This window comes from Xenopus laevis, chromosome 6L (genome assembly GCF_017654675.1).
Source record: "Xenopus laevis strain J_2021 chromosome 6L, Xenopus_laevis_v10.1, whole genome shotgun sequence".
Lineage (NCBI taxonomy): Eukaryota > Metazoa > Chordata > Amphibia > Anura > Pipidae > Xenopus > Xenopus laevis.
The window spans coordinates 78,869,319-78,891,549 of NC_054381.1; the positions used below are offsets into that span (position 1 = coordinate 78,869,319).

The 22,231-nt window shown below is 35.7% G+C and overlaps 1 protein-coding gene across 5 annotated transcripts in view; it reads left to right on the plus strand.

The window, feature by feature from the left end:
• The window catches only part of LOC108718513 (dynein heavy chain 5, axonemal), a 379,491-nt gene that overhangs the window by 116,300 nt on the left and 240,960 nt on the right, over positions 1-22,231 (plus strand). For all 5 annotated transcript variants that reach the window (XM_041566222.1, XM_041566224.1, XM_041566225.1 and 2 more), the window contains 12 exons: positions 172-295; positions 2,332-2,498; positions 3,667-3,759; positions 7,122-7,319; positions 8,198-8,278; positions 8,470-8,874; positions 9,004-9,122; positions 9,579-9,715; positions 10,510-10,672; positions 14,572-14,683; positions 17,997-18,125; positions 20,181-20,380. In XM_041566222.1, the coding sequence (XP_041422156.1) occupies positions 172-295; positions 2,332-2,498; positions 3,667-3,759; positions 7,122-7,319; positions 8,198-8,278; positions 8,470-8,874; positions 9,004-9,122; positions 9,579-9,715; positions 10,510-10,672; positions 14,572-14,683; positions 17,997-18,125; positions 20,181-20,380 (1,928 nt within the window). The remainder of the gene's footprint in view (positions 1-171; positions 296-2,331; positions 2,499-3,666; positions 3,760-7,121; positions 7,320-8,197; positions 8,279-8,469; positions 8,875-9,003; positions 9,123-9,578; positions 9,716-10,509; positions 10,673-14,571; positions 14,684-17,996; positions 18,126-20,180; positions 20,381-22,231) is intronic.

Genomic DNA, 22,231 nt, shown 5'->3' on the forward strand with positions numbered 1-22,231 from the left:
AATGCATGCATCATTTTGGCATTTGAAATTATTATCAAATAAATATACAGTTGGCACTAATTAATATATAAACATTTTCTCCAATTAGTTAACACTAATTTTGTGCAAAGTTGAATTCTGTTATAGTTCACTGTGTATTGCATGTTTCATTAAACACTCTCCCTCTTTTAGAATTCATTTGCTTGTGCTCATCTTGATACAAAGCAAAAGACTCGCTGCCAGGAATGTCTTTCTTGCAGTTACTACAATGTGATTGGCCATTTGTGTCAGAAGAACACAGATTCCCTGGTCAAATGTAGGTTTTGTTGTAATCTCTGTAATTAATTGAAAACGTTTTATTGACACCATCAGTATATAATGTCTTGTGCTAAAGTGTTTTTTTGGGGGAATTCATGTGGAAATGGGGCTACTGTAAGGGGCCCATTTATTAAACCTCAGATTTATTTGTTCAAGGTTTTAAAGGGGAAATCTCAAAATTTTAGAGGGAAAAAAACTCATTTTTAGAGATTAATTATATTCCAAAGATGCTGAAAATCTGAATGTGAAAATACTCTATCTCAAACCTGCCAAGGCCATGTAGAAGTCAATGGCAGATGTCCTTAAATTGTTTCTTGACATTGTGATCTGCCCTGGATAATCTGATAAAATTAAGGTTTTCATCTGAAAATTCAATGAAATTGAGTTTTCACAGCGACAATTTGATAAAGTCAAGTTTTCAGAGCATCAAACGTACGATAAGCATTGATGCTCAAATTTGTTGCAGCCTTTTTAGAGAAAAATTATTGATAAATAAGTTCAGTTCACGAATGGGAGTTTGGTCGAAAACTGAGATAATTTGAGCTTTAGTAAATAACCACGAAGTGTGTTTGTATGGAAACTATTTTTTTCCCATTTTGCTTATTGATCTGGTTGGAGAATGGTTTGCATACTGCTGCACAACAACATTGATAGGGTAGGAGATATATCTATGCAACACTAACATTCCTAGAAAGACAGGAGAGTGACTATTATCATTATGTTTTCATCTTTAACCTTATTGAAAGTGAAGTGGCGCTCAAACAAATACTGGATAACAATGGACAACCAGAACCCAAAAGTATTAAGACCTCTGCACTGGATGCAAAGAGGGCACAACAATATGATAGCATTCCATGGCCCCTTAATTAACAAGCCCTTGTATGTGGTTTTTAAACCAGTTCCATTGCACTAATTGAGTTATTTATATATACACAAAAGGCCATTTGCGAATGCCACAAGTAACATAGTAACATAGTAAGTTAGGTTGAAAAAAGACACAAATCCATCAAGTTCAACCTTTTAATTTTTTTTATCCTGCCTAACTGCCAGTTGATCCAAAGGAAGGCAAAAAAAAAAACAAAACATCTGAAGCCTCTCCAATTTGCTTCAGAGGGGGAAAAAAATCCTTCCTGACTCCAAAATAGCAATCAGACTAGTCCCTGGATCAACTTGTACTATGAGCTATCTTCCATAACCCTTTATTCCTTCACTTGCTAAGAAGCCATCCAACCCCTTCTTAAAGCTATCTAATGTATCAGCCAGTACAACTGATTCAAGGAATTCCACATATTCACAGCTGTCACTGTAAAAAACCCCTTCCGAATATTTAGGCGAAACCTCTTTTCTTCTAATCGGAATTTATTTACCTACTGGTAAATAAAGCATTAGAGAGATTATTATATGATCCCTTTATATATTTATACATAGTTATCATATCACCCCTTAAGCGCCTCTTCTCCAGCGTGAACATCCTCAATTTGGCCAGTCTTTTCTCATAGCTAAGATTTCCCATACCTTTTATCAGCTTAGTTGCCCTTCTCTGTACCCTCTCTAAGGGAATTTAAAGAAAGTACCCCCTCTATATTCTAAAGCTACATCTGGCTCTGCTCTCCCAGTTTTTTCACCCTGCCCTGCACTAAATGAGGCCTACAAAGTCATATTTACAAAAGGCCCTATTTAGTGTATTTTGTGGAAAATACATTTTTCACCTAAGTAAATGATAGGCTGTCAGCTGTTTCAGTCTTGTTTTGGAAAGACTGGCATTTTTTCTAGTATCAAACTGCTGTTGAAGTGGTGCTCAGACTCTAATTGTGGTAGAATAAATAATATCAAATAGGCTATATTACAGGGGGGCTGTTTAATAAAATACATATAGCTGCACTATGAAGGGGCTTGCTGTTATACTGTACACTTTTGTTTCTCAGATTGTATTCATACAGATTGATGTTTTATTATGAAGTTGTATTCATTGAAATTAGTCTGTGCCCTAACTGGTTTCACCCATTGTGCAACAATACATTTTTAACATTTTAGGTACTAAAACTTCCCTAGATGCATTAAAACGTAGGCTACACACAGTCAACTCTGTGTACCAGACAACCAAATTGACAAAGGATCATGCCTCCACACCTCTGTTTAAAGCAGAGATTCATCTTGCCATTCCTAACGTTCTCATAAAACCAAGCCTTGAAGATATCCAGGTAAGTACAACATTCTTAATAGCCAATTTCTGTTGCCACTTTCAACTGTTATGGATGTTCATGTTTTTTAAATTATTGCTACCACTGCTCTAATGGAACCTTTCTTTTATTCAGAAAGTTTTAATTATTATGAAGGATTTCCATTTGGAAATGTCATAAAAAATAAAGCTGTAGCTTTAATTCAGCTTTGAAAAAAGGGAATCCAAAAAGCAGTCTAACCGATTTCAATGACAGTTGCCCTATATTGTTTGAGAAGTAAATTTCCATGCAGGCCATTCATCTTCATATAAAATGACTTGGTATAACTGACAGTATTGAACTGAAATATAATGAGAATTATAATGACCAAAAACACAATCATTTTGAGAATAAAAGCATAATTTACAGAAAGATATGTTGCCAGGGTCACATAAGCTGCCTTGATGAAAAAAGTTTTATCAAAGATATTACCTTCTGTAAGTTGCCATTTTCTTCACATTTTGATTGTTGTGCATTGTTGGGTGAAGGAGAACTTTTTTTCCTAATACTGGAAGCACACATAGGGGCATATTTATCAAGGGTCGAATTTTGAATTGCAAACACTTCGAAATTCAAAATCAAAAAGACCAATCAAAATTAATTCAAAGTTTTTTTTGGGTCGAATAGGTCTGTATTCGAATCGTACTAATCGAAGGAAAAGCACATTAGATCGAATTCGATTCAAAGTTTTTCCCAAACAAACTTTGATTTTTTCCACCAATTGACTCCAAATAGGTTCTAGGAGGTCCCCCATAGGCTAAAACAGCAATTCGGCAGGTTTTAGATGGCAAATGGTCAAAGTTTAATTTTTTAAGAGACAGTACATGATAAATTTCGTTATTCAAATTTTTGATTTTTTTTCCAAATTCGAATAGTATTTGGACAGATTATAAATCTGCTCCAATCTGCTCCATAGTGCCCTCTCACAAACCTATTCAAGTGCTCACAAATGATCTTGTAGTTTTCAGTTATGTCCTGATGTTTTCTATGGCATTGGGTGTTCTGAGTGAGCTATAGCCTGAAGCTTCTTTGTTTGTATGTCTTTATTCCTTGTATAAACATTGTAAAGTATTAGAATGATTATTTAAAGCAGAAATAAATCTTAAAACTATGTGTCTTTAAATTTTACATATTCATTTGTGTTTTTCAGAGTGCTGTAAACAAAGCTACAAATATTATACTCTCAGCAGCCAAGGATATCCCACTGTGGAAATTTGCATACCTTCATCATAAGCAGCAGCAGGTAATGTAACACCTAGGGCCATGTCACAGGAAGCTTATAGAGGGTATTTACCCTGGTACAAATATTCAAAAATAATACACAAAAGCCATGAATATCCTGTAAATTATATCCTTATAAACGGTGAGTTCTGATGTCATCAGTTATAAACGGTGAGTTCTGATGTCATTTCTGTCACATGACTCACTGAAACTTGTGTATTACAATAAATAAAGTACCCCCAGTTGCAAAATATGAGGATATTAGAAGCTACCTCGGAGTTCCATGACCTTTGGCCTCGTGTTTTTATATGGTCATGAAACTCCTCGGTAACTTATAATATCCTTATATTTTACAAGAGGGGGTACTTTATTCACTATGTATTTTACAATGTAATATATACACCAGATCAGAATTTACAACCTGCTGCAATCTAGCTATTGTTAAAGTAAAACTATACCCCCAAAATGAATACTTAAGCAACAGATAGTTTATCAAATTAAGTGGAATATTAAAGAATCAACCAAACTGGTATATATATTTAAGTAAATATTGCCCTTTTACATATCTTGCCTTGAATCACCATTTCCTGATGGTCTGTGTGCAGCCTCAGATTTCACCTTACCAGAAATAATACAGCTTTAACTGTAACAGGAAGCAAAAGACAGAACTATGTCTGTTAATTGGCTCATGTGACCTAACTTATATGGTTTGTCTGTGTGCAAAATGAATCCTAGGATCCTAAGGGGCACCCTTATTTTTTTAAAATGACAATTTTCTATCTCTGAATACCCAATGGCACATACTACAAATAAAGCATATTATTATGAAAATGAGTTATTTACATGAAGCAGGGTTTTACATATAAGCTGTTTTATTTAATATATTTTTTATAAAGACCTTGGGGTATAGTTTTCCTTTAAACTGCAACTTCCACTGATCCTCAAGAGCTAGAATATGGTGGTTGGGCAGACTTTTAAATTGACAACCTGATTTTGGTTCATCTACTTCCTGCATCATTGGAGCCCTTCTCTTCAAAAGTGGACTTTATAACAACAATGCCTGAGAGGAGCAGTAGTTGTGTAGCTTGCTCCTTTTCACATAATCAGATGTAGCATGACCACCTGTGTGGTCACAGAGTAAGACTGATAAGAGAGAATTTGGGGGAAGCATCAAAGGATTTTGGGAGAAAATGAACAGGCAATTAAGAATATTCAAGCTGAATAATAAACGTTTATAGAATAGCAAGCATTGCCCTATATTATTTGAAAAGAATATGAATAAGGTTTAATGGGGTAATTCACAGTTAATTTAAATTAGTGTGCACCATAGACCACATTTATGCACCGTATTCGGGATATTTAAGGGAACTGCTTTTGGCTTGAACCTTCATACTATTCGCTGAGGGGCATATTTATCAAGGGTCGAATTTTGAATTGAAAAAAGACCAACCGAAATTAAGTTCATTTTTTTTTTTTGGTCGAATACGTCCATTTTCGATCTAATAGGTCCGTATTCGGCCAAATTTGAATGGTACAAATCGAAGGAATAGCGCATTCGATCGAATTCAATTCGAAGTTTTTCCCAAAAAAAACCTTCGCTTTTTCAGAGTCCACCAATTGACTCCAAATAGGTTCTAGGAGGTCCCCGATAGGCTAAAACAGCAATTCGGCAGGTTTTAGATGGCGAATGGTTGAAGTCTAATTTTTAAAGAGACAGTACGGGGCATTTTTATCAAGGGTCTAATTTCGAACTGAAAAAACGTCGAAATCCAAAAAGACCAACTGAATTTAAGTCAAAGTTTTTTTTGGCCGAATAGGTCCGTATTCGGCCAAATTCGAATCGTACGAATTGAATTAAAAGCGCATTTGATCAAATTCGGTTCAAAGTTTTTCCCCAAAAAAACCTTTGATTTTTCAAAGTCCACCAATTGACTTCAAATAGGTTCTAGGAGGTCCTCCATAGGTCAAAGTTTAATTTTTAAAGAGACAGTACATGATAAATTTCGATATTCGAATTTAAAAATTTAAAATACTAAACCGAATCCAAATTTGCATATGCAAATTAGGGGTGGGAAGGGGAAAACATTTTTTACTTCCTTGTTTTGTGACAAAAAGCCATGCTTTTTCCCTCCCTGGCCCTAATTTGGTTCGGCCGACCGAAGGATTTGGCTGAATCCAAATCCTGCTAAAAAAGGTTGAATCCTTGCCGAATCCTGAACTGAATCCTGAATTCGGTGCATCCCTATTGTTAAATAGTTTGGATAAAGTACGATTTTGGACTGTGACTCTATTTATGGGAATAACTGAAAATGTATAACTAATCCAGTTTTGTCTTTTGACGCTGCAAGCATAATATTACCAATATGAATTAAAAAAACATAAACAATTGATCTTGGCATCCAACAAAGAGTGAGTAAAGACTTATTCTAAATCTTATTCTAAATTCATGAGAATGGAACAACAGGTTTGTTTGTCATGTATCATTTATTTAAATTTTATTGGCAAAAGAATTTTATAAATCTAAATTTATACAGCACACATTTTAGACTCCCTATATTTAAATGTTCTTACAGTGTGTTAATTGAACACAAGCAATCTACTGAAGTTTTCATAGTTTTAAAAGCCCTTCTTAGACAAAACAACGAAGATTGCCAAGGTTTTTTTGGCACGAAACCCAAAGTGATTAATAAACTCACAGGGTTTCCTTAAAAATGTATTGTGTCAAAAGGCAATCTTAAATTGGCCCATACTGTATGTTCTGTAATATGGGCTTAAAGGAGAACTAAAGCTTAACTAAAGAAGTAGGTTAGAAATGTTCCGTACCAGTCCAAGGCAACCACAGCCTTTTAACAGGGAAGATCTGTGCCTCCAAAAAAGTCCATGTAGCTCACTATCTTCTTTTCTGCCTCAAAAAATACAGTATGCATAAAACATAAATGTCACAATATAAGGATGGTTAATAATTAATACAGATAATAACTACACAGCAGCTCAGAAACCAATGCAATTAGCATCAGAATATTAATCATTAGCCCTGCAGCATCAACTTATACTACAGGCAAACCTAATTTTCTGCTTGATAATTTGCGATGACAACAGCTACTCAGATGACAATTAGCGTCTCAACAGCTACTCAGAGCCCACTGAGCATGTGAGTGTGGTAGATACTTTCCAATATGGTGACAAGTTATGGATCATTGCTGCTATTGGTAAGCTGCATTTTATACTGGTGCAATAAGTTCAGTAAATAAAATATGGTATTTCTTATCACTTTTAGGGTTTAGTTCTCCTTTAAAAATAAAGTAATACTATACAGTGTCACATATTTTACATAACAATAAAATCAGATTTTGCATTTTAACTATTTCTCCTACTTGACTTTAGCTTGAACAAAATGCGGCGAGAGATCTGGGAGATGAACTTACCAAAATGGTTATGCTGAAACCTCTGGATAAACAAATATCTGAGCACAAAGATGTTACGAAAGTCATCATTCAGCTCAGCACAATAGTGTTGTCCCTTAAAGCAGAGGCATCCAATGTGCTCAATAGTTTTACCAAATTTTCTGGAATATGGAATCAGGTAAACAGGTGTTATGGCATTTTTTGTTTGTTCTTGCGGAATGAATGGCATTTATTAACTTTTTGGGCAGATGTACTCTATCTACCATCTATCTATTGAACTGGGTTTTTGGTTCCAGGCCTGTTCATTATCTTATTATAATGCTGCAAGCAGGATTCCCAGCACATCAACTTGTTTGTCAAGTTATTAGCACATTCCTGACTTATTTAAACAAATTGGCACTATAATATTAAAGTATTTCTAGCTTTAATTAATGTGTCAAATTGTCTTTGATTGATTTGTACAGTCAAACTCCATTGTGTGTTAGATCTCAGCCACAGTGCTAATGAATTCACCTATTTTTAAATCATTTTAAGTACAGTACCTTTTGAACAAAACACTTCTTGGAAATTTTAGACCCCTAGTTTTACCCAGATTAACTAATAAGACAATGTGAGGGGAATTTACTAAATGGTAAATGTTTCGCCTCGGCAGGTTCCGCCACACTTGGTCAGACGTTAATTTGTAGCGCATACGCTTATACGTCAAAATGTCAATGTCTATGAGTGAGCACCATGCCAAGGTCCAATAACACTTGGTAAATAATCAACTGAATATGCACGGTTACTCACTTAAAGCATTTATTTTTCACTATTTTATAATTAATCGTTGTGGTGTTTGTTCACTAATAAAAGCTTTAAGTGACTGTGGATATTCATTTTATTATTTACCTAAAACTATAAAAACACCTGCATTAACTTTCATCAAGTGACAAATTATGTTACAGATTTTAAAGATGTGCCTTGTATGTATTAAATCAGAGGCTTATGCTTTCATTAATATGTTCCCAGATAGTAGCATTATGTTGTTTCAGTACCCATTTTATGTTTTTTTTTTAGGATGTGGAAGAAAAAGTTAAAGAATTTCTTGATACTAATCCAGTAATGTCTGAATTTCGCAGTCAGCTGAGCTATTATTCAGTAAGTAAGCAGTTATATACTGTAATGCTGCATGGTTTAAAAGCATGCAGCAGTATATCCTATTCAAAAATAATATACTGTATACTTCTAATGCATTGTCACTGAACCACTTCAGTCTGTACATGATGAAGAAGAATTATATGTCACATCTGCATCTGTTAATTTGCTGTAATATTTTATTATATCTTCAGCTATTGGAAACTCAAATCAATGAGCTCCCTGCTCACTGCATTGTAGGATCTGTTGATTTTACCACTGACAACCTGAAAATGGCTTTAGTACAGGAGTGTCGCCACTGGAAAAGAGTATTTGGATCTGCTTTAAATAAGAAAGCTGCGATGGATATGGATGAAATTTATTTATTTATTGATAATCTTAGTAAGAGACTCAGCAGACCAGTCATTGACCTTGATGATGTCCGTGGAGCAATGGATGCACTAAAGGAAATAAGGGATGCAGAAATTCGAATAGACATGATGATTGGTCCTATTGAAGAATCAAACAGCCTTCTCTTGAAGTATGATTTAGTCTTTCAAGATGGCAATGCAGAGAGAGTGGATGGATTAGCCTATGCTTGGAAAAACGTAAACACACAGGTAATTAACTAAAGGAATCGTATGTGACATGGTAACCTTATTTTCTTTCTGGATGCAATCAGCATAGCTATATTGTGTATATATAATAAGCACACAGTTAATAATGCTTTTAACTTTATGTTTTCATAGGCTGTTCATACCCAGAATTTGCTCATTAAAGTACAACCAGAAATGAAAACAGATTTATTGGATGGTGCGGAAAAATTTCACATTGATGCAACAGCGTTTTATAAAAACTATGATTTGTCGTAAGTAGTTTTGTTCTGATACACATTAGGGTAGAACTTTCATAGAATATATCATTTTCGATATTGACATTTTCTATATAATTCTAGAGCCAGAGCAGACAAGGCAGATCCTTAATCTATAATGTAACCTTGTTTATTTGATACTATGGGCCCTGCTTGTAAAGCATCAAAGCCATAATATTTACTTTTTCATCTTAATTTGATGTTTTCTTCTATAAATTCTATTTATAAAGCTAAACATTTATGTTGAAGTTGGAAGGATAGTATAATAGTTGTTGATGTACTAATAAAAGTTCAATCACTATAATGTTACTGAAATCTCATTATTTTTATATATTTTTCTTTCAAGAAGTTCCCTTATGGCCTCTACTGAATAATTTTTATATTTAGAATTAGGGCAGTATACCTGGGTAAGGGTAGGATTTAACAATACTCAACCCCCATCTGTTTTCTCAGGGGACCCGGTGTGGAAGGTATTCCACCAAGGGAAGCAAGTGACAGATTACAGGTTTTCCAGGCTAAATTTGATGAACTGTGGAGGAAATTTGTTACATTTTCTGGGGGAGAAGAGCTGTTTGGACTTCCAGTTACAGGTACATTTTCCATACAATACATTTATATTTTAGCAGGTTACATATTAACACAAAAATTTTATATTAAAGGGATACTGTCATGGGAAATTTTTTTTTCCAAAATGAATCAGTTAATATAGCTAATCCAGCAGAATTCTGCACCGAAATCCATTTCTCAAAAGAGCAAACAGATTTTTTTATATTCAATTTTGAAATCTGACATGGGGCTAGACATTTTCAATTTCCCAGCTGCCCCAAGTCATGTGACTTGTGCTCTGATAAACTTCAATCACTCTTTACTGCTGTACTGCAAGTTGGAGCCAAACAAAAGAACAATGGGAAGGTAACTAGATAACAGCTCCCTAACACAAGATAACAGCTGCCTGGCAGATCTATGAACAACACTCAATAGTAAAAACCCATGTCCCACTGAGACTACTTCTGTTACATTGAGAAGGAAAAACAGCAGCCTGCCAGAAAGCATTTCCCTCCTAAAGTGCAGGCACAAGTCACATGACCAGGGGCAGCTGGGAAATTGACAAAATGCCTAGCCCCATGTCAGATTTCAAAATTGAATATAAAAAAAAAATCTGTTTGCTCTTTTGAGAAATGGATTTCAGTGCAGACGTCTGCTGGAGTAGCACTATTAACTGGTGCGTTTTGAAAAAAACATGTTTTCCGATCAGAGGTCCCTTTAAATAACACACATTAACATTAATTTGAAAATATGGTGATTTCAATGTGTAATTCTTCAGGAAATAGTATTTGTATAGATATCAGAAGACTAATTCTGCTGTCTTTTTTTCTTTGCACAGAATATCCAGAGCTTCAAAGGATTAGGCGTGAACTTGCGCTGCTACAGAAACTTTATGGACTTTATAATGCAGTAATTGAAAACATCACTGGATACTATGAAATTCTCTGGAACGATCTTGACATTGAAAAAATCAACACAGAGCTAATGGACTTTCAAAACAGGTATACATGTTAGTTACATTTAGATTTGTCTCACTTTTATTTATTCAAATGTGATGCATTGATTTAATTCTACATTTTTATTTAGAAGTAGTCATATAATGATAAAATGTATAACTTCAGTTATAACATCTTGTTTCATAATAGGATGGAGCACTAATTAAGTAGATTTTAATCGCTGCTCTTAAAACATTGTCTATGATTTATAATTGACTTTAATCAGCTGGCTCAACATGATTTCAAGAGTCAGAGCCAGGAGTACAGATAGATTTTTCAGTAACAATTATATATACAAATTAAACCCATTGGACATTTGTAACTTGTATACATTAGAAAGTTGCTTAGAATTATATTTGCGTTCACTGTGCAAAATATAGTTTTTGGGTGAAGGACCATTTAAACTGGCCTTTATTGTGGCAGTCCTATTTTGATGGAATTCTGTAGGATGGCTTTGTTCCTTGAACACCATCCATCCATTTTCTGGATTGGTCAAATTAGAATCGTTTTCCATGTAGAGTTTTGAGGGGAGAAGTGCAGGGACAAAAGTGGTATGATAGACACATTTATATAAATTAAGTTTATTAAAGGATTATCCCCTTTTCATGGGCAACTATCATTGAAATAAAATGGCAGACTCTATGGGGTTTATTTATAAACACTGGGCAAATTTGCACCTGGGCAGTAACCCATGACAATTTAACAGATGATTTCTTTCAGTGTTGGCTGTCTGAAAAAAGCTAATCAATGAGTAGTTGCTAAGCTTTGAACTCCTTTGAACTGTTGGTGGCATTTGCTTTACATATGGGATAGAAGAGTATGATACAATAACAGGGCAAATTAGGTAATTTAATAAATAAGAAAACCAATGTAGAAATCATCAATAAAGTGTTTTTTTTCTCTCCTTAACATAAGAATGTTTATGCCTTGAGAAATTGGCACTGACACATAGTAACATAGTAACATAGTAACATAGTAAGTAAGGTTGAAAAAAGACACATGTCCATCGAGTTCAACCTTTTTTTGTTTTTTTTTTTTTGTTTATTAACTACCTATCTGCCAGTTGATCCAGAGGAAGGCAAAAAACCCATCTGAAGCCTCTCCAATTTGCCTTAGAGGGGGAAAAATTCCTTCCTGACTCCAAAATGGCAATCGGACTAGTCCCTGGATCAACTTGGACTATGAGCTATTTCCCATAACCCTGTATTCCCTTACTTATTAAAAAGGCATCCAACCCCTTCTTAAAGCTGTATCAGCCTGTACAACTGATTCAGGGAGAGAATTCCACATCTTCACAGCTCTCACTGTAAAAAACCCCTTCCGAATATTTAGGCGGAACCTCTTTTCTTCTAATCGGAATGGGTGACCTTGTGTCAGCTGGAAAGACCTACTGGTAAATAAAGCATTAGAGAGATTGTTATATGATCCCCTTATATATTTATACATAGTCATCATATCACCCCTTAAAGGAGAAGGAAAGCTACGGATGCATTTTATTGCCAATAGATTAGCTGCAATAGTGCAAGCTAGAATGCTATATTTATTCTGTAGAATGTTTTACCATACCTGAGTAAAAAGCTCTAGAATCTCTCTGTTTGTTTAGGATAGGAGCTGCAGTATTAACATGGTGTGACATCACTTCCTGCCTGAGTCTCTCTCTGCTCTGGGCTCAGATTACAGTAGAGAAGGGAGGGGGGGGGAAGAGGAGCAAACTGAGCATGCTCTTGCCCAGGGCAATGAGGTTAAGCTGAAGGCAGGAAGTCTGATACAGAAGCCCATGTGTACACAATAGAAGGAAAGAAATGCAGTGTTTCTTTTGAAAGGGGACTCAGAGCAGCATTACTTTCGGGGTTTACTGGTATATTTAGATGGACCTTTCTGTTAAGGCTTACTTAGTTTTAACCTTTCCTTCTCCTTTAAGCGCCTCTTCTCCAGCGTGAACATCCCCAATTTGGCCAGTCTTTCCTCATAGCTAAGATTTTCAATACCTTTTACCAGCTTAGTTGCCCTTCTCTGTACCCTCTCTAATACAATAATGTCCTGTTTGAGTGATGGAGACCAAAACTGTACGGCATATTCTAGATGGGGCCTTACAAGTGCTCTATACAGTGGAAGAATGACCCCCTCCTCCCGTGACTCTATGCCCCTTTTAATACAGCTCAAGACCTTATTTGCCCTTGATGCTGCTGACTGGCATTGCTTGCTACAGCCAAGTTTATCATCTACAAGGACTCCAAGGTCCTTTTCCATAATGGATTTGCCTAGTGCAGTCCCATTAAGGGTATAAGTGGCTTGGATATTTTTACATCCCAGGTGCATGACTTTACATTTATCAACATTGAATCTCATTTGCCACTTAGCTGCCCAGATTGCCAGTTTGTCAAGATCCTGTTGCAAGGATGCCACATCCTGGATGGAATTAATTGGGCTGGATAATTTTGTGTCATCTGCAAACACTGATACATTACTTACAACACCCTCCCCTAAGTCATTAATGAACAAGTTAAATAAAAGTGGACCCAATACTGAGCCCTGGGGGACCCCACTAAGAACCTTACTCCAAGTAGAGAATGTCCCATTAACAACCACCCTCTGTACCCGATCCTGTAGCCAGTTTCCTATCCATGTGCAAACGACTTCATTAAGCCCAACAGACCTTAGTTTAGAAAGCAGTCGTTTGTGGGGCACAGTATCAAACGCTTTGGCAAAATCCAAATAGATCACATCTACTGCCCCCCCACTGTCCAGAATCTTACTTACCACATCATAAAATGCAATCAAATTCATCTGACATGACCTATCCTTCATAAAGCCATGCTGATTGTTGCTCATAATGCCATTCATTAGGACAAAATTTTGAATGTGATCCCTTAACAAGCCTTCAAATAATTTGCCCACCACAGATGTCAAGCTTACTGGCCTATAATTGCCAGGCTGAGATCGTAATCCCTTTTTAAATATTGGAATAACATCAGCTTTTCTCCAATCCATAGGCACCATACCAGATGACAGTGAATCTGAGAAAATCAGAAATAAGGGCTGGTCTAAAACTGAACTAAGCTCTCTTAGAACCCGGGGGTGTATGCCATCAGGCCCTGGAGCCTTGTTTACATTAATTTGTATTAAAGCTTTTTGAATCATATCCTGAGTCAGCCACTGACTAGATTGAGACCATTCGTGCAGTTATTAAGTGAGCCTGTGAACCCAGACTCCTCTATTGTATACACTGAAGAAAAGAACTGATTTAACACATTTGCCTTATCTGTATCTGTTACAACCATACTGGTACCATTATTTAATGGAGCAACACTCTCAACCTGCATCTTTTTACTATTAATATATTTAAAAAACTTTTTAGGGTTAGTTTTCACCTCCACCGCAATTAACTCTTCATTTCTTTTCTTAGCCTTCCGGATTGCTGATTTACAACATTTATTACAGTGTTTATATTCATTAAATGCAGCTTCTGTCCCTACAGATTTGTAGTTTTTAAATGCCTTTCTCTTCTTTCCCATTAACATCTTTACCTCTGTATTAAGCCACACAGGATGATTCTTAGAGCTTCTACGTTTAGTCCTTAAGGGAATAAATTGAGAACAGTAATGATTTAATATCATTTTAAAGGACAACCATTTCTGTTCTGTGTTTTTAGCTGAAAACCTAATGCCCCAATCAATGCTCTGTAGGGCAGCCCTCAAGGCACTAAAATTAGCTTTGGCAAAATTCATGGTTTTTGTTGCCCCAGTATATTTTTGTTTTTTGCACCAGACATTAAAAGATATAACATTATGGTCACTATTACCCAGGGGTTCAATGACTTGCACATTTGCTATAAGTTCTGGGTCATTTGAGATCACTAAATTGGAATTTGTATGATGTTTATTGATATTTATGTGTGTTTGTAGAATCCGAAAGCTACCCAAAGCTCTGAAAGAATGGCAGGCATTTAATGACCTAAAAAAGAAGATTGATGATTTCAGTGAAAGTTGCCCTTTGCTTGAAATGATGGCAAACAAAGTAAGTTTGTCATTGCACTTCATTTCTCAAATAAATAATTTTATTTATTATGACAATGTTTCTACTTGCTTTATACACTATTTGCATTTCATTCTTTACTGTATATCTACACTGTTTTTAAAGTCTTTACAAGTCTACAGTATATGTTTTCCATTTAGCATTTCTAAAATAAATATGTTAAATTACATAATTACATAATTTACAATATATAACTGTAAAAAACATTTTGTAGTCAGAACTTATTGGAAGTCTTTTCTGAGGCATTAGATGATACGAGAGGTCTGGAATAAATGTCAGAGAACTACATTAATATAATACTTGCTGAGACATTGTTGGGTTTTAAATAGGTCACATGATAATTATATGTACTGATTGGTTCATATTAGACCTATAGCAATCCTTGAATATTTTATTGCATAGCCTTCATATTAGTAGTGACTTATTTTATGCCACATTGTTTAATAAAAATGTGCAACTTTTGCTACTGGTAGTAACCCATAGCAAATAATCAACAGGTAGCATTTACAATATAGCTGTGATTTTGCCAGATTTACACACATGTTTACATAATCCTGCATGTGCATGTTTACATACACTAGTTTACATAATCCTGCAAATGCCTTCTTACAGTCATATGAAAAAGTTCGGGAATTCCTCTCATCCTGCATAATAATTTACTCCACTTTCAACAAAAAAGATAACAGTGGTATGTCTTTCATTTCCCAGGAACATCTGAGTACTGGGGTGTTTTCTGAACAAAGATTTTTAGTGAAGCAGTATTCAGTTGTATGAAATTAAATCAAATGTGCAAAACTGTGCAAAAATGTGGGTACCCTTGTAGTTTTGCTAATTTGAATATAACAGCTCAATACTGATTACTGGCAACACCAAATTAGTTCTATTAGCTGGTTAAGCCATGAACTTCATAGACAGGTGTGTCCAAACATGAGAAACGATATTTAAGGTGGCCAATTGCAAGTTGTGCTCAAAGCAACTCTCAAAAGATCTGATTTTTCAGTATCATGGTTTAGGGGAAGGCTACAAAAAGCTATCTCAGATGTTTAATCTGTCAGTTTCAACTGTAAGGAATGTAATCAGGAAATGAAAGGCCACAGGCACAGTAGCTGTAAAATCCAGGTCTGGCAGGCCAAGAAAAATACAGGAGCGGCATATGCGGAGGATTGTGAGAATGGTTACAGACAATCCAAAGATCACCTCCAAAGACCTGCAAGAATATCTTGCTGCAGATGGTGTATCTGTACTTTGTTCTACAATTCAGCGCAATTTGCACAAAGAACATCTGTATGGCAGGGTGAGAAATAAGCCCTTTCTGCACTTACGCCACAAACAGAGTAGCTTGTTGTATGCAAAAGCTCATTTTGACAAACCACAGTCATTTTGGAGACAAAAGAAGAAGAACACCGCATTCCAAGAAAAACTCTTGCTACCTACTGTCAATTTGGTGGAGGTTCCATCATGCTGTGTGGCTTTGTGGCTAGTTCAGGGACTGGGGTCCTTGTTAAAGTCAAGGGTTGGATGAATTCAACTCAATATCAACAAATTCTTTAGGATAACGTTCAAACATTAGTCACAAAGTCAAAGTTACACAGAGGTTGAATATTCCAACAAGACAATGACCCTAAACACACTTCGAAATCTATGAAGGCATTTATGCAGAGGGAGAAGTACAATATTCTGGAATGGCCGTCATAGTCCCCTGACTTGAATATCATCGAAAATCTATGGGATGATTTCAAGCAAGCTGTCCATGCTCAGCAGACATCAAATTTAACTGGAGAGATTTTGTATGGACAAATGGTAGAAAATACTGCCATCCAGAATCCAAAGGCTATAGTATGAGTCTAGAGGCTGTTACATTTGCAAAAGGAGGCTCAACTAAGTATTGTTGTAATATCTCCGTTGGGGTGCCCAAATGCCCAATATGTGCATTGCACCAATGAAGATAAACAGCTTGCGAATATATTTGACTGCCTGATCGGATGGTGCAAAAAGTTGTAGAATGATTTGCGGGTTCTGGGGAAATGTGTTTGTGGAGTTTTGATTAAAGAAAAAGCATCAAAAATATTTATCCTCATAAAGCAAATGTGCACCTGGCAATCCATGGCAATCCATGTTTGCCATAAATGTTCTAGCTGCAATGGGCTGAAAAAAAAGCTAATTACTGATTGATTGATTGATTGATTGATAATTGTGTCTGCCCAGCATCTTTGCTGCCCAGACATTGGTGGGGAGGGTTATGTACTAAAATCTGAATTTATCTAAGTATTTTAATTTAAAAAACCTAACCAAACCCCTGTACTCGTTTTGACCCTATTTATCGTTTAAAAAGCTTGAATTAATGGGTTCAGGGAAAAACCTGAAGTCATCGTATCTAACTATTTTTATGGCTTTTTCCTGTTTTTTGCCCGGATTTCTGGCCTAAACCCTACGCAAACCACAATAACTTCCAATTAGGATAGGGACCTCTGCCATTGACTTCTTCAAAACCGCAAAACCGTGGCAGGTCTGAGATGGCAGATTTTATGATTCTGGCTTTTTGCAGCATAGTCTTTTATAAATCTCGAAAACATTTTCAAAGAGTTTTTTTTAAAAAAAAAAAAACAGAAAAAATTGAGTTTGCCCCAAATAGCCCTACCAGATAAATGCGGAGTTTAATAAATAGCCCCTGGATGTGTATAGTGCTAATCCCTTAGCAGAGATTAGAAGTGTGGAACAGATATGAAAGGCACAGCACAGAGATTTAAATACATTATTTAGTGTGTATTTTGTTATTGTTACAGCATATTACATGGGTCCTGCATAAGCCTGTGTTTAATATTGAAGGTGATCATTAAGGGGTTATTTATCAAAGGTTGAGTGTGTGAGGTTTGTGGGTTTTTTCTACCTCAAATAAACTCACAACTTGAAAGTTTGCTTATTTATGAAAAAAAAACTCAAAACAATGCAATCGGGGGGGGGGTGGGAACTCAAATACTCGAATTGAGCGAGTTATCAGCGATAAAAAGCTTGAATTGATCGAGTTTTCCAACACAAATCACCAAAAAAACACCCGAAAATCATGAAGGCTAAAAACATCTTCAAATGGTTCAAGGGAACTTGTCAGGTTTTAGCTGGAGTATGTGTTGATTGAAGCTTTTTGCAGCTTTGGGGCATAATAAATCTTGAAAAACTAGATTTTTCTGAAACTACTCTCGATAATACCAATTTTTCAGGAAAAGCACAACCCAACCTTTAATAAATAATACCCTAAAACTTGAACTCATGATAAATGTGTGTGTTTTTTTTATCATAGGCAATGATGAATAGACACTGGGAGAGAATTTCTCAATTCACAGGACATAAATTTGATGTGGAATCTGAAAGCTTTTCTCTGAAGAACATAATGGAAGCATCACTGCTCAAATATAAAGAAGATATTGAAGTAATAATTGCTTAAATGTTTAAAACAGAATTTGAATCCCATTCCCAGTGCCCATACCTGCCAGCCTTTAATGCGCAAAATTCTGAATAATTGGGGCTGTGCAATATTTATAACTGGTATATGCACACGTTGCATTTTTTTGCCCAAATACAAGACTGGCATTTATTCCTTATAGTGCTTCTTAACAGATTATTCTGTTTCAAACCCATATTTGCATATGTTATTCTGTAGTGGAAATCTTATTTACCTTTTGCATGTGTGTTTATTCATATCAGTGGTATACTGCTATACTAACGGCTCTGACAAGCCAAGATATTAATGGAACTGTCACTTCCAGTAGCCAAAATGTCACAAAAAAATAGCAGAATGGTCCCCTGGCATTACATAGTTATACTTAAAGCAGTATTCTGGCATTGAAATACCATATTTTACATAGCTATATGAATGATAAATATGAATGTTCATTAAAAGTTAGGTAGGTCATGCTGAGAGGTTTGTTTTGGTAAGTAATTGTTAGTTGAAGTTCCTAAAACTGACTGTTTTGCCACCCTGACTGTCCCATCTCAGCTTGTCAGTTAAAGTTTCTAATGCTAACGGACTCTTGCTGCACAAATATGGCAGCCCCCTCATAGACGATCACAGGGAGTCAGATAGGTAATTTAAAAGCATTGGACAAATACTTTACCGCAAAATTATAAGAAGCATGCAAAGTTAATTTTATGGTATATGTAAAAAAGGTTAAATTTCTGGTGTCATTATCTCTTTAAGAGTTCAGCTCTGTCACTGAGCTGTACACCCTATTTAACAAAATGTTTGTTGACTGTTCAGAGCAGAGGAATTGAAACCATCATCTCTTTTGATAGATGTGTCAATTTTTTGGGAGAGTCAGGAAAGTCTTATAGGAGAATAGAACTCTTTAACAAAAAAACTCGTACCCCCCACCCCAAGTAGACCCCCCCTCCCTGCTCCCCCCCAGCCTAACTGCCCCCCCCCGGGGAAATGCCCCATACTTTATACTTACCCCTTGGCACAGATTCAGGCATTGGAGTTCCACTCAGCCATCTTCTGGGTCTTCGGCAAGTGGGAGATCGGCATGTCAGCGCATGCGCAGTTGGAGCAATTTGCCGGTTTGCAACAACTGCGCATGCGGCGAAACTCACGAAAATGTGCTGAAGTGCCCGGAAGAAGACACAAAGACCCGTGGAACTCCGATGCCAGAATCTGGGCCGAGGGGTAAGTATAAAGTAGGGGGTATTTCCCGGGGGGGGCAGTTAGGCTTGGGGGAGGAGGGAGGGGGGGTCTACTTGGGGTGGAGGATATGGTTTTTAAAGGTTTGAATTCTCCTTTAATAAATAATAAACTATATGGTATATACATAGTTTGATATGTAATAAATCTGCCTCTTTTCTCTAAAATCAAAATGTTTAGTAACTCTTACTGGGTTTCTGGGGCTGACACATTTGTATGTATTTGACCATTTAAAAGTTTACAAAGAACAGTACGGAAAAACCAGTAGGTAGTCAGTGCAAAGTCAGTCAAATCCCTTGAGTAAATATATAATATTTTCTATTTAGCTTCATGTGAAATTTTAATATAAAGTGAAATTTTAATATAAAGTGTTAGCTTGAGAGAAAATGGTGTCATCAGTTTTATACAGAATTTTGCATCACTTTGCACTCTAGAACATTTTTTGCTACCTGTATTTGTCTCTTCGACTTCAATCATGGATTGGATTAGACTGGTGTAATTTTAGGTGTTAGCCAAATATCTCTTTGTAGTAGAGTTTGGCAAAGAATTGCGCTCATTCATTCATAAAGGGCTGCAACTGAGCTTTGTAAATACAGTATGCCACATATTTTACACCAACTTTTATAACTGCAATATTTTACACAGTTTTATAATACAGATCCACAACTAATAATTCATTTGTCTTTTTTGACTTTTGATCTCTTTGACCATAAAATTCTTACAGCTAATCTGCCAGATATAAAATGGTAGCTGAGTATTTTTATTAAAGCCTGCTATTTATGAAAGGAAAAAATAACCCTTTTTCAGGATATATGCATCAGCGCTGTCAAGGAAAAAGATATTGAAGCAAAACTGAAAAATGTTATCAATGAATGGAGTGCTCACTCTTTCAATTTTGGCCAGTTTAAATCAAGAGGAGAACTTCTTTTGAAAGGATCAGACACTTCAGAGAAAATTGCTTTAATGGAAGACAGCTTGATGATACTAAGCTCTATTATGAGCAATAGGTAGGAAAAGTTTGACTTTGGATTTTATAGCATTAATAAGAGCCATGAAAGGTTTGTTACAGGCTTAATGCCCATACTTTTGCTTTCTTAAATGTTTTTTCCTTTTTATGATTAGACTACTGACCCTACTCTCCACAGCTATCCGCCTACTCTCCCTCTACTCTCCTACAGCTCTCCGACAAATAACTCAAACACTTCAAAGGCCACGAAAATACCATACAATGCAAAGATGCATCCTACTGTTTTATTAAGGCTGTCAGAATTGCGTACCAGACAAGAGGTAGAAGGACTAACCTAGACCAAAACCTAAAACAATCATCCTTCAAAATCTATGACATTCTCTCAAAATCTATGAAGACATTCTCTAGCTAGCATCTTGCAATTATAATGTTGTTGTATTACTGCTCTTATTTCTCACACACCAGCCATGAAATCCCATATCACAGCTTGAGCTAATTAGAGCACAGTTTACTCCTCCAATGGTGCTGTTTTTAATGTACTGAATCAAATAGGTAACAACAGGGCATGTATTTATGTGAATATTTGTAAACATATACAGACCAATAGGCAGAGAGATATCTATAGTTATGAGGTCAAATGTTCTTTTGTCATATATGTCATATTTAATTACAAAAACAAAGTTGAACATGTATTTTAATATCATCTATAAGGAATATATCTCAACAGTTTAAGAGGTTTTATGACAAAAATCTCCAAGTCTCATTTATGCCATGAACAAGTAAAGGTGGATTCATTGGGGGTGCTAATATGTAAGGCAGTAGATTAAAATTGCAATATTTTACTGTACCGCACTAGCCCAAGCCAGGAACACCAAGGGATAAGGTAAGATGGTGTGGTGCAGCACTCTGTTAGATATTTCTCTGGGCTGGTGCAATTTTTTTTCTAAAGAAGCATAAGCCTTGGGATAATCACTTGGGGGCAGATTTATCAAGGGTCTAATTTTGAAGTAGAAAAAGCTTTGAAATTCGACCATCGAATTGGAATATTTCGACTTTGAATATCGAAGTCAAAGTTTTTTTTACATTGAATTTGGCCGTCAAAGTAAAATCGTTCGAACGAACGATGAAATCCATCAAATCGAACGATTCAAAGGATTTCATCCATCGATCGAACGATTTTTCTTCGACTTCAAAAAGCTTCGAAAAATGCTGTAGAAGGTCCCCATAGGCTAACATAGCACTTCGGCAGGTTTAATTTGGCAAAGTATTGAAATCGAAGTTTTTTTAAAAAGACAGTACTTCGATTATCGAATGGTCGAATATCCAAACTATTTTACTTCGAATCTAAGTCGTAGTATCCTATTTGATAGTCGAAGTATCCAAAAAATTACTTCGAATTTCGAATTTTTTACTTGAGTGAGTACATTTTTCCTTATCCTTTAATAGCTAACCAAATATGTTTTACAATTATGTTTTTTGAAACGTTTAACTTTTTAAATTTGTTTTTAAGCTTTTTAAAGTCACTGCAGAACTTTTCAGCATTAAAAACACTATTTCAGCTCATCATACAGAAGTTCTGTACTTGGAGTGGTAAAACTGGCTAAAATAAAGGATTATTTGCACAGCAAGAAGTGGTGAAGTGCTTTCCTTTCCTGTGAAATTATGCCTATGATTCTTAGACACATATCTGATCAGTGCTTTTAAAAAAAATAAAATTATGGGAAAAACTCCAACATTAGATCAAGCACATAAACAAAAATATTTTTATTTGGAGAAGCTTTTTGAAGTTAATTTCCAGGGATTTATAACATGTATTATAAATAAAGTGGTTGACCTGCCCATCGTTCAAGCAGTTTTATCTGATTACCCGCATTAGAAATAACCTTTACTC